General features: G+C 43.1%; 1 protein-coding gene across 5 annotated transcripts in view; it reads left to right on the forward strand.

The window, feature by feature from the left end:
- The window catches only part of FYB2 (FYN binding protein 2), a 408,342-nt gene that overhangs the window by 270,764 nt on the left and 125,544 nt on the right, over positions 1–12,034 (forward strand). For all 5 annotated transcript variants that reach the window (XM_069232598.1, XM_069232597.1, XM_069232596.1 and 2 more), the window contains exon 9: positions 6,598–6,690. In XM_069232598.1, coding sequence (XP_069088699.1) covers positions 6,598–6,690 — 93 coding nt within the window. The remainder of the gene's footprint in view (positions 1–6,597; positions 6,691–12,034) is intronic.

The raw sequence follows: 12,034 nt of genomic DNA on the forward strand, positions 1-12,034 counted from the left end.
GGTAGAGTCATAACTATTCTTTTGATTAAAACTTATCAGAAGAAAACATATGTTTCAAATGTCCAAACCCAACACTTCATGGGAAGCCTATGCCCATCATGTGAATCTGTGGTATTATTATACACTATAAACAGTTGGCTACAGGGTAAGTAACTTATATGTGTATGTGCATCTTCCACTCTTTACATCATTAATAAGCCACACCAGAGCTCTGACGTGTTGCTTATTTCATGATGCAGACTGTTAGAAATGGGGTCTTTGGTTGGCAGTCAGGTTACCCCCTGTCCAAGAAAGGACCCTCACTCTAGTCAGAGTAAAGGAGAATCACCCTCAGTTAACCCCCACTCCCCCCTTGGTAGCTTGGCACAAGCAGTCAGGCTTAACTTCAGAGTCTAGGTGTAAAGTATTTGTACCAACACACACAGTAACTCAGTGAAAACACTACAAAATGACACAACACAGGTTTAGAAAAATAGGAAATATTTATCTAAACAAAACAAGACCAAAATGACAAAAAATCCAACATACACAAGTAATAAATTTTAAAAGAAAAATAGTCTTAAATCTTTGAGAAAACAATAATAACACTGTTAGCGTTGAAAAGCACCTGGGTTGCGTCAAAATAACATGCACGGGTGAGTGTGCCTCAGAAAAGGTTCGCGATGCATCGATTTCTCTCCCACAAGCGAGACCGTACGTCATTTCTCCTTCTCCGGTCGGGTCGGCGTGTGTCGTTTTTCCTCTCTGCAGGGGAGAGATGTATCAATCTGGGCAGGCACTCGGGTCCGGGCAGACCTTGCATTGTTTTTCTGCGCCCACGGAGGTTTGCATCAAAAATCCTTCCACACATTATCAGCAAAACCAGGTTATGTGGGTTGCGACGTTATCAGCCTCCATTAGAGGGTGTTGCGTGTTGTTTCTCCAGCTGCGTGCGTCAATCTTCCAGCCGCGATACTGGTGAAGTGTTGATTTCTGCCGCGAAGCCTGCGGCGCGTCTTTTCAGTTGCGTCTCAGTAGGTGCATCGATATTTTCCCCACATAGCGGTCTGTGTGTGGATTTTCAATCTTGGTCTGCCAGCTTCACCTGTTAAGGCCCCAGGAATTGGATAGGGCACCACTTGGCAGGGCAGGAGTTTCAGCAGAGAGTCCAGGTGCTTGCAGGGGGAAGTCTTTGATAGCCCTAAGACTTCAGCAACAGGAGGCCTCTCAGGACAAGCCCTTGGAGATTTCTTCACAAGCAGGAATGCACAACAAAGTCCAGTCTTTGTCCCCTTGCACAGGCAGAAGCAGCAACTGCAGCATAGCTCCACAAAGCACAGTCACAGACAGGGCAGCACTTCTCTTCAGCTGGCATAGGTTCCTCTTGATGTCCAGAAGTGATCTAAAGTCTGTGGTTTTGGGCGCTCTTCTTATACCCATTTGGGCCTTTGAAGTAGACTTACTTCAAAGGAAAGTCTCTCTTGTTTGTGAAATCCTGCCTTGCCCAGGCCAGGCCCCAGACACACACCAGGGGGTTGGAAACTGTATTGTGTGAGAGCAGGTACAGCCCTTTCAGGTGTAAGTGACCACTCCTTCCCTCCCTCCTAGCGCAGATGGCTCATCAGGATATGCAGGCTACACCCCAGCTCCCCTTGTGTCACTGTCTAGAGATAGGTGCAAACAGCCCAACTCTAAACCTGACCCATACAGGGAATCCACAAACAGTCACAGAATGGTTTAAGCAAGAAAATGCCCACTTTCTGAAAGTGGCATTTTCAAACACACAATCTCAAAACCAACTTTACTAATAGATGTATTTTTAAATTGTGAGCTCAGAGACCCCAAACTCCACATGTCTATCTGCCCTCAAAGGGAATCCTCGCTTTAATCATATTTAAAGGTAGCCCCCATGTTAACCTATGAGAGAGATAGGCCTTGCAACAGTGAAAACCGAATTTGGCAGTATTTCACTGTCAGGACATACAAAACACATTAGTATAAGACCTGCCTTAAACACACACTGCACCCTGCCCATGGGGCTACCTAGGGCCTACCTTAGGGGTGTCTTACATGTAAGAAAAGGGAAGGTTTAGGCCTGACAAGTGGGTACAGTAATTGTCAGTTAAAATCTGCACACGCAGACACTGCAGTGGCAGGTATGAGCCATGTTTACAGGGCTACTAATGTGGGTGGCACAACCGGTGCTGCAGGCCCACTAGTAGCATTTTTGTGCAGGCCCTGGGCACCTTTAGTGCACTGTACTAGGGACTACCAGTAAATCAAATATGCCAATCATGGGAATCCAATAACACATACATTTTACATAGGAGTACCTGCACACAACAACCTGGGAAACAGAGGCAAAAAGTTAGGGGAGACCACGCCAAGGATGCCAAGTCTAACACAGAAAATAATAATCAAGATGTATGTTTGGTGGTGATGGCACCAGAGTAGTTACAGTGAGATCAGAGTTTTCATAGGAAAAGTTTTTTTTGTCAACTTAAAAACTTTGGCACTATCTGATGAATCTGCATGAAATGTTCCAAAAAAGGTTGGACTTCAGCTTCTTTTTGGAAAGTCTGTGCTGGTCCATCACGGGGGACTAGGAAAAGGGGCTGGGGATCCAAAACCTCAATTTCCCATTTTAATTCCAATGGAAAGGTTATCTGATACAGAAAAAATGTCTCAACGCAAGTACAAACAAATTGGCACAAAGTTGTAACCGTACGCAGAAAGGTTGCTCAATTATTTGAGTAAACTTGCCTTTAAACAGGTTGGGCATGAAGGGGTTAGCTTCTAGAAAATATTAGTGATATCTGGACTATTGGTGTCCAACTGTGGTCTGGTTGGCAACATACAACGTTTGGACTATCTCAGTGACAACCACCACCTTGAACTCTCTCAATCGTGCTTCAGAGTCAGGTGCAGAACCAAAACTGCCCTAATCGCGGTCATCAGCAATATTTGTATAATCCTGGGCAGAGGAGACACAGCAGCACTTTTCCTGTCCAACCTTTCCACTGCATTTGACACTCTCCCACCCCATCCTCATCCAGCGCCTTCATGACTGTGGAATAGGGCAACCTGCGCTTCAAGTGATCTGCTTCTTCTTCACAGGATGATCAGTCATCTTAGTACCTTACACCTCTACCACCACCAACGTGATCTAAGAAGTCCACCATGGATCCTCAATTAGCCCTACCCTCTTCCAACATATTCATGACTCCGCTCAATGACATCCTGAGATCCTATGGAATCAACACATCTCTCATACTGACAACACCCAGCTCATCCTCTCCGTCTCCCAACAGCATGCTGAACACCTGTACCACCTTTGCCACATGCATGTTAGAAGTTGCCAACTGGTTGAAGGTCAACTCCAACAAAACAGAAGTTCTCCTTTACAGAAAGGACACCCTCTATGGACTCTGGCCTGGTGGCCAGCTGAACTTAGACAAGCATGCACTGCTCTCTGCAAAGGCATACCCGCCCACTTAACTAAACATCTCCAGGTCATCCAGAATACAGAAGCCAGACTTGTGCTCGGACTCTTCTCCCCACCCACATCACATACCACCTCAAAATAACGACACTGGTTCCCAGTTCACAAACATGTTCTCTTCAAGCTTCTCACTCTAACATACAAGGCACAACACAGTCTTTGCGCTACCTACCTGTAAACTGCATCAACTTCGACACCATCCAGAATCATCGTCTCGGCCAGGCTCCTGCTGGCTCACTCCCCATGCATCTGCAGAGCTACAATCAGCAGCCAAGCCTTCTTGCATTTAGCTCAGAAAGCTTGGAACGACTTCCCCTTGCACATTAAAGTAACTATCGCCGCCTCTGAGTTTTACAAGAGACTCAAAACCTGCCTCTTTAACAAGGTTCAGGTCAGGACCTGGCATGTCTCCTGGCACCAGGATAGCTCCCTTGGTGACATGCACACCCTAAAATACACTTAACATAACATTTAAAGGTGGTTGGTCAATCCTGATTGGCTGGCCACAGCATGAACAATCTGTTGTTGCAGGTGGTAGTGGGCTCGGAGACATTGTCCCCTTTGACATTATGTGTAATGAAAGCCTGTTTTCAATGGTTACAAAAAGGAACAAATGTGAAGGGAGATCATACATTTTAGTCACAAGATAAATCGTTTGTTGGTTGTGCTATACTAATTTTGGGAATTGTGATGTGTTTTTCTAAGATAATTTTACCTTGTGAAAAATGCCTATTTTCTGCTGGGATTTGATAAACCATGTTTGTGAAAAAACTGTTTTCTCTCCTGGTTTTCTCCTAGAGGCTAAGGACAGTACTCCAAAATCTAAAATGAGAACATGTTTTCTTTAAGCCCACACTGTCTTCCTCGGCCTCATGAGGAAAAAAAAAGTCTGATGTTCTGATTAAAGCATGTGCTCCCAACACCTGCAGTGGTCTGTCAGTGGGTTTCCCAGTGTTCTACGCAATTTCATAAAAAATGGTCTAATGAAACTCTCAAGAGCTTACACTCTGTATTTGACAAAAGTGTGGCACACCTGAATGCCATTCCAATGGAATTGAAGGTGCAAAACTGAAAGCATTTCCTACAGAGGGTACTGTTGTAAATGAAAACATTAAGGGTTTGTTTTTGTCAAATAAATTATCGTTAGTGCTCCAGAATGCTCAAATCAGACTTTTTATGAGTTGTCAAATGTCCTCCTCATCCATATCACTAAAACATTGACATGCAGAGTGACCTATGTGTTTCCAGCAGCAAACTGCCCATCAACACTCTAGTGAACAATTGCAGCTTCTCCACACAGTTCTGATAGCACTTTTACACCCTGCAAATTTCTGATACAAATTCATCTTCAGGCTGCAATGCGATGGACCTTTAGTTCCAGACTGAGGCTGCCACAGCAATCAATACATTTAAATGACATGAAGCACATATGGCCTGACAAAGATGGCAAAGTATTGAAAAGTAGGTACAGGTTTAGAGCCGTTTTTGGATTGGAAAGGCGTAACATTATTGTGCATTGTTGTCCGACAGGAAGGATTTGAAGAAGGATGTGTGAGAGCCTTCATCTGTTTTTCCACCAGCAGTTGAAATATTGCAAGAAAATCTGGTAACAAGGAGTGATGAGTTGATCAGTGGTGTCAAATCTTTCAGTGAAATTGTCAGGTGTATACCATGTTCATCCTTTGTGGTTTAGATGCTGTTTTTTCAATCTTCATACTTATGTTACTGGAGCAAGGAGGAGTTTGAGACTATCATTTTGCATTTGAGGAACTTGCCTTGGTAAAACTCTGCAACTCCACTCTTTCTTCTGCTCTATGGACATTGAGGATCTTGTTCTAGCCATAAGTTACTGGCATAGAGGATTGGAAGAACCAGGTTTTCTTGAGTGCAATAGCATTATCAAAATTTTGGATGAGGATAGAAACGTAAGTAGCATTTCTAACGCTTCAGTGTGATTTCAAGCAGTTAATTTTGTGCAACAGGTATGAGATCTGTGTCCTTATCAGTAGTAAGTGGCTCTAATCAAGTATGGGGAAAGTAACCACACTTCATCTGAATCATGCTAATGTGGACAGTCTGGTTGACAGATCAAGGTTGTTTCCAGGCACAGTTGTAGCTAGTGGGAGGACTGTGGGGCTGGTCTTTGGTAGTGTTTAGTCTGTATCAGTGTTGGAGTAGCTTTATTACGGATGGCGGTCCAGACGGTTTGATTTATTGTGATATTATGCTGTCTGGTTACTTTCCCTGAGGAGCGTGTGGGTAATGATGGGAGTCCGGTGTTAAGAGCGTGCACCAGTATGACATCACAGTTAGTTGACAGCACATTGAAGTGTAAAATCACCCTTGGTGAAACGTTAGCATGATTGTGGAAGCTTATAGGAGCCAAGAACAAATGTAGGTGTCAAACTGTAAAATCACTTTTAGGTGTAAAATCACTGTGTGCAATATTAGAAGCGTTTCGGTACCATATTTAGCAATAAAGTCACATGTATCTGTAAAAACTACACTAGGTGCAGCTTCAGCAGGAGTGTGGAATCACCTTTCTGGGCACAAATCACATTTAAAAGCAGAGCCAAATGTAGGTGCAAAGTTATACTATTAGGGCAGCATCAGCAGGAGTGTGTAAACACATATGATAACACACATTCACATCCAGTGCAGAGGATAGATGTTTCTCTATACGGTCCATGGACTGCAAGAGGAGGCACTCCTTCGTCAGGTGGGCAGACACAACTAATCGCCCATAGCTAATGGTGAACGTTTAATACACCAGTGACATAACACACGTTATTAATTCTTCCCTTTCTTCACATTAAGACAGAAGAGATCAGATACAAACCAACCACTGTCAAAGGGGGACTGATCCAGCGCTTCTCTCTCTGTATGTTTTTGCTGTTGATGACATGAGCTGCGGCAGGCAGCTAAAACTATCTGTGGTCGCAGAGTTTATTTTCTTATGACTGAGCAGTGTGTTCTTAACGCCTTAACTAATTTAGTTAATATTTGAAATACCTGGTTAATATTTTAATCTTGTGAGCAATGTGTAAAGGTTTGATCTGAGTCATAAAAGTAGGGTTTGCTTGACTCAATAAACAACGATTGTATTTATTTTCTAGAAAGGAGGTAAAATTAAAGGGACTTGGACGGATATTTAAAAAGAACAAGGACAAAATGATGCAGAAAAATGCCAAATCAAAGCAAAATGGAATGTAAGTGTTACATTTTCTAATGGCTAGCTTCGTTCGCCACGGCTGCTAGCTGGTTCAAAACTCCTGTGTGGATCTTTCTGAACACAAGTGAGTATGCTGACGGCCTACATTTAACACAACCCCTTATAATTTTGCAGCTGGGCACATATTTTTTTAAGCACGATTACTTTGTAGCTAACGAGAATACTTGAAATGCTTAAAGCTTATATGATCACCTTACATGGGTAAATTCGTACCACTTACCTAGTATCACGTGTGCAAGGTAATAGGGCCCCTGGTCAACACACATTGTGTTCCTATGGCAGTGTTCCTTTGGACCAACCAGTCACGGTTCAGGTTCCCGAGGCAGTATTAAGCGTAGTGTTTGTTACTCTCGCGGACGGTGTCATTATTCCACAACATTTGCCTAGGAGTTTTCACATCAAGGTGGGGATGGACACGTTCTTTAAGCGGATTCTGGTGGTATTATCCTTAGAATATTGAATTCTACCCATCTGATGTGTGGACACTCGATGCTTGTGTATATGAAGGTAAAAATAATGAGCCTCGGAGTACGGCATTCAGTGGTGTACGTAATCTTATTTTTAACCTGCACTTTTTCATGCAATAGAACATGCGCTATACAGGGCTCCATTAGGAGGCACACAATGGAACGTACCTGTTCATTGCTGTAAATATTCTAGCTCGATCCCACAGGGAGAAAAAAGGAGAGAACAGTAGCACATTAAAGATTCTCAGAGTTCTCCTGCAAGGGGGCAGCAACCTTCCAAATCCGAGATGTTGCGTCCAGAGTATGCATCATTGGCCCCTTACACTTCTTCACTGGGAGCCCTGCTTTTATGGCATTCCCAGATGGGGCGTGTAATGTTTTTATTACACCAGTGTGGATTCAAGGAACTCCTCATTGTTCCCATCTGTGTAGTTTACATAATTTCCGGGATTCCCTCTCTTAATTTAAGCATGGTTTACCATCATTTTATTATTTGGGCCACTACAGTATGCTCAAAATACCGTTCCCCTGCCTGTCTTACCTCATGCTCACAAGCTATTTAGAAATGAACTTGAAGATACGGATTTTGTACCCAAGCACATAAGTTGCCCATCTTTTCCCTTTGTTCCTTAGAACCTTGTGAGTGAAAGGTACACCACATTATGTTTGCGTGTACAACGTTGAAACGTGGTGTTTATGCTATTAAAAGCATCAAGCAATGGTTATTCACCTTTCCTTGTCTCTGTATTTTACACCGAGGTGGAATGCGTAACCTACAATGATCCTGTAAGTGGCATGCCCCCCTTGTTTGTGTACCTTTCCCTTGTTTCCCCTCCTCGTGGAGGCCTCATTCAAATAGCCCACTCCGTGCCATTCTTTATACCCATCAAGTACTCGGTGACTGAGTAACTTATCTCCAGGAGAGAGACTACTTTAAGAACTTGTATCTGGGTTGAGGCACAGTTATTCAAGCATTACCTCCTTATACCCGTCTGGTTCCAGTGCTTTACCCTCTCACGATGTTCTGTAGTAGCTTGGCTTCCACCTGATCCCAAGGATCAGTTTCAGCCCATTCACGTCACTCTTTGACAATGTGCAACAGCACTTTTTTATAAACTAAAGGGAATATAGACAAGGCACCTTCAGAACAAGCATGGTGCCTGCAAAACAACAATAAGGTTACTTTTTTTATCAAAGTTGAATTGCCCTCTGTCATAGAAAAGACCATTGATAAGAACCTAGCGATGTCTGGCCTCTCCTTGTGTTCACACTAAATTCCTCATTTCATGAATATGAAATAAATTCTGCTTCAAAGTCATGTACATTCCTGTATTCTCTAATGCGTCTCAAAACCTTTGCTTCATTGATGCGTGTGAGTGGAAGACGTATCGTCTGATATTAATACTCTGCGGTAACAACTTTGGGAGCTGAGGCCTTCTGTCATTCCGACAAAATTCCCTCAGTTCATGAACACATCATGGGTTGTGCCTCTTAACTGCTCTTGTTCAAGCTGTTCATTCTGTGTTATTCTGTTATCAGTATGGACTTTCTCGCTTTATTTACACATGCAGAACAAAGTCCTTGCACAGTATCCAGCTTTACAATACCTCAGGACGGACAGCACAGTATGTGGCAGCTGAAATTCAAACGGTGACCTTCAGTTCACCGGGCCCTGGTACACTTTGCAACCAAGCTCACCTTCTCAGTACTGCTGCCATTCAACCTCACCATATGTAACAAGATCCAATCATCACTACTTACCTAAGGTCCAAGCCCCTCAAAATCCCTAGGGCCTGATTTTCATTGTTGCACTGTTTACTAACAACAGGGTTCTGGACCATCCTTAACAAAATGTAAAAACAGACATGTGGTTCTGATTCATTGTGGCATAGTAAACTTGTGCACCCAGCTGGATAACAAACAGGAATTGTTTAGTATGTATCGTTTTTTATTGCCTCTCCTCGGGTTGGATGGACTGTAAAGGAGACGCTTCAGCAACTGGTGGGGAAAAGAAATGGAAAATGGCTAATGGATTGGTGTTGGAATGCCCGTTAGTGTGGCTACTGCCACCCCATAGTGTAAGGGGCTTGGACAAGAAAGCAGATGAGGAGGTCATATCTGATGATCCACTTTGGTGTGTTCCATTTAGCCTGGGCAAGAAAGGCTTGCTTCAATGTAAATGTGCTTCATGTTGTCTTCTAGTGGTCATCAGCTGGCCTTGCTAGTGTTGGTTTCTCTGGTGAATGATTCCTTAAAATGTACAGCCATGTCTGATGGAAACTCCAGATCCTACTATCAATAGGTGGATGAGGAGCTCTCTGCGAGATGGAGACATGATAAAAAAGAACTTCTTAGATTGGGCTTGTTTATTTTGAAATGATGCAGACAGGTGGCTGTGGAATTGTCCTTTTGGCAGAATGATGGCAAGCTTGGTATGTGATTCTCACTTGAAATATATAGCAGATACAGGAAAGTGCTATCCCAATAATAGCAGTATACCAGCCCTTGCTTTGTTGACAAAACAATATGTGCTACTACTGAGGTAACAGTGGTATGTAAGCCTGAAAACGCTAATCAAAGAGATAGAGACTGTTTTTTCTTGGTGAAGTGGAGGTTATTTGCCTGCAGCTAGGGTGGGCTGTGATAGCTCATAACACAGTAAGTCAAAATCTAGTTTATACCTGAAAAGATGTCTAAAGTTGGGCTAATGGAGCTGATTAGAGAGACTGTGGCATAGATGTTTCTGGAGCAAGTGAAGGTGACATCATTAAGTGTGTCTTAGAACATCTACTTGAGTCTTTCATTTTTGTCCTTGTCTCTCCATGCTCATCCCTTTTTTGTTGTCCTTGCCTCTCCATGTTCATGGTCATCACCAGAATAGGAGGTGGAAAATCAAACACCAGCAAAACATGACCTTAAAGGTTGTTTATTGGCTAGGGAGGCCCTTCTGATAGTCATGAAATATTTTGCCGCATATTTGGGGCTTCCAGCTTAAAGTATTATACAGGGTTCTACACTTTTCCATCAAAGCAGATATCCTTCTGATTTTAAGCTATGCAGATTACGGTTGTATAGGACTTGATGAGGTCAGAATGAAGGGACACGAGATAACATCGTCCTAAGATCTTTTGCAAAATTTGCTCTTTAGAAGGATAGTTCACTGACCATTCTGGTTCCTATGCTAGGAAATCATGTTGCCAACAATGCCTTCCAGTCCCTGGTAAGTATTTTCATTCCTTCTGCTTATTGTTGTATGCTGTAGATGTTTTAACTGGACTGTTGGGAAAGATACATTGCAAACTGTTTTTGGCTACGAAGTGTTCTGTATTTTGATTTTAAGCCACAGTTGTAAGGGTTTTGGACATGAGTAAGCATCGTAACAGCTCTGGCCTTAGAAAATGAGCAGCATGCCGAAGAATAGCGTTTTATGCCTTTATTTTCTGAATTACAGGCTCCTTGGCCCTCAGGTAGAGAATCCTCTCCATATTTAGCTAAAAAATTGAAATGATCCCCCTCAAGTCATATGATAAAGAGGTGGTCTAAACTTCTAATCATTTTCTGGTTTCTTCTACCAAGCACCTTATTTATGTATAGCAGTTATAAAGCACACTGTGACCAATTCTGGCACTAACGCAAAGCCATTTCAATATGGGAAGAGTCACCAGTAAAGAGTCACCAGTAAAAAGCCAAGTTTTCAGGGTTTCTCTAAATTTAAGCAAATCTGTATGCAACCTCAATGTGGCTGGAAGCTTATTCCATAATTGAGCAGCAGCAGTAGAGAATGTTCTGCCTCCTTGTCGAGTTTTGAGTACCTGCACAAGGTTGGCCATGGCAGACTGTAGGTGTCTCTAGCGAACATATTGTTTCAGTCAACGCTTTAATAGAACAGGACCCTTTCCTTGTAAAGCGCTAAACACAACGCACAGATCCTTCAAATGAATCCTCAGTTCCACCTGGAGCCAATTAAGTTTCCTAAGAGCATGGAAGGCAGAAGATCTTCTAGACCGATCCAGCACTAATTTTGCAGCAACTGTCTGCACCCTTTAAAATCTCTTCATTAGAAAATTGGGAGCTCTAAGAAGGATGTCATTACAGCAGTCAAGCCGGCTAAGCACCATGCCACGTGAAGTTGGAGATTTGGCGTGTAATGACAACACTGGAAAAAGTTCCTGAGGCCACGCAGTAAGGCAAAGGATATACCGGTCGCTTTATCTACGTGCTACTCAAGAGAGAGCCGAGCATCAAATCTGCCACTCAGGTTACGCACCACTTCTGTTGGAAGAGGCCAGACAGATTTTATCTCCATTCGGTTTAAGGGAGTTTACGTTAATCCATTTTACAATATTGGTTATGCGCCCCTGGAAGGAGGATATCACATCTTGCTGATTCTTACTACAGGATAAAATCAACTGCTTATCATCTGCATAGTTGATCAGCTAAATGTTGTGCACTTCGATCATGGAGATCAGAGGATGCATATAGATATTAAATAAAACCGGTCTAAGTGCAGACTCTTGAGGTTCTCCATGTTGGATGTATCCAAAGTCTGAACAAAAGGGCTGCAGAGCCACCGCCTGGCACGGTCCTGTAGGTATGATCCTATCCATTTTAACACAGTACCACCAACACCCAATAATCCTAATCGCATCGAGTAGGGTGTTGCGGCTTGCCATGGCAAAATCTGCTGATAGATCCAGCCGAATCAATACCATGCATCGGTCGTTATCAACCATTCAGCCCAGCTCATCCAATGCACTCAGGAGGGCTGTCTCAGTGCTGTGACCAGGCCTGAACCCACATTTTTCCTCCTCAAGCAGTGAATACCGTTCTAGATATTGAAGATGGCACTGCTAA

Source organism: Pleurodeles waltl, chromosome 4_2, assembly GCF_031143425.1.
Source record: "Pleurodeles waltl isolate 20211129_DDA chromosome 4_2, aPleWal1.hap1.20221129, whole genome shotgun sequence".
Lineage (NCBI taxonomy): Eukaryota > Metazoa > Chordata > Amphibia > Caudata > Salamandridae > Pleurodeles > Pleurodeles waltl.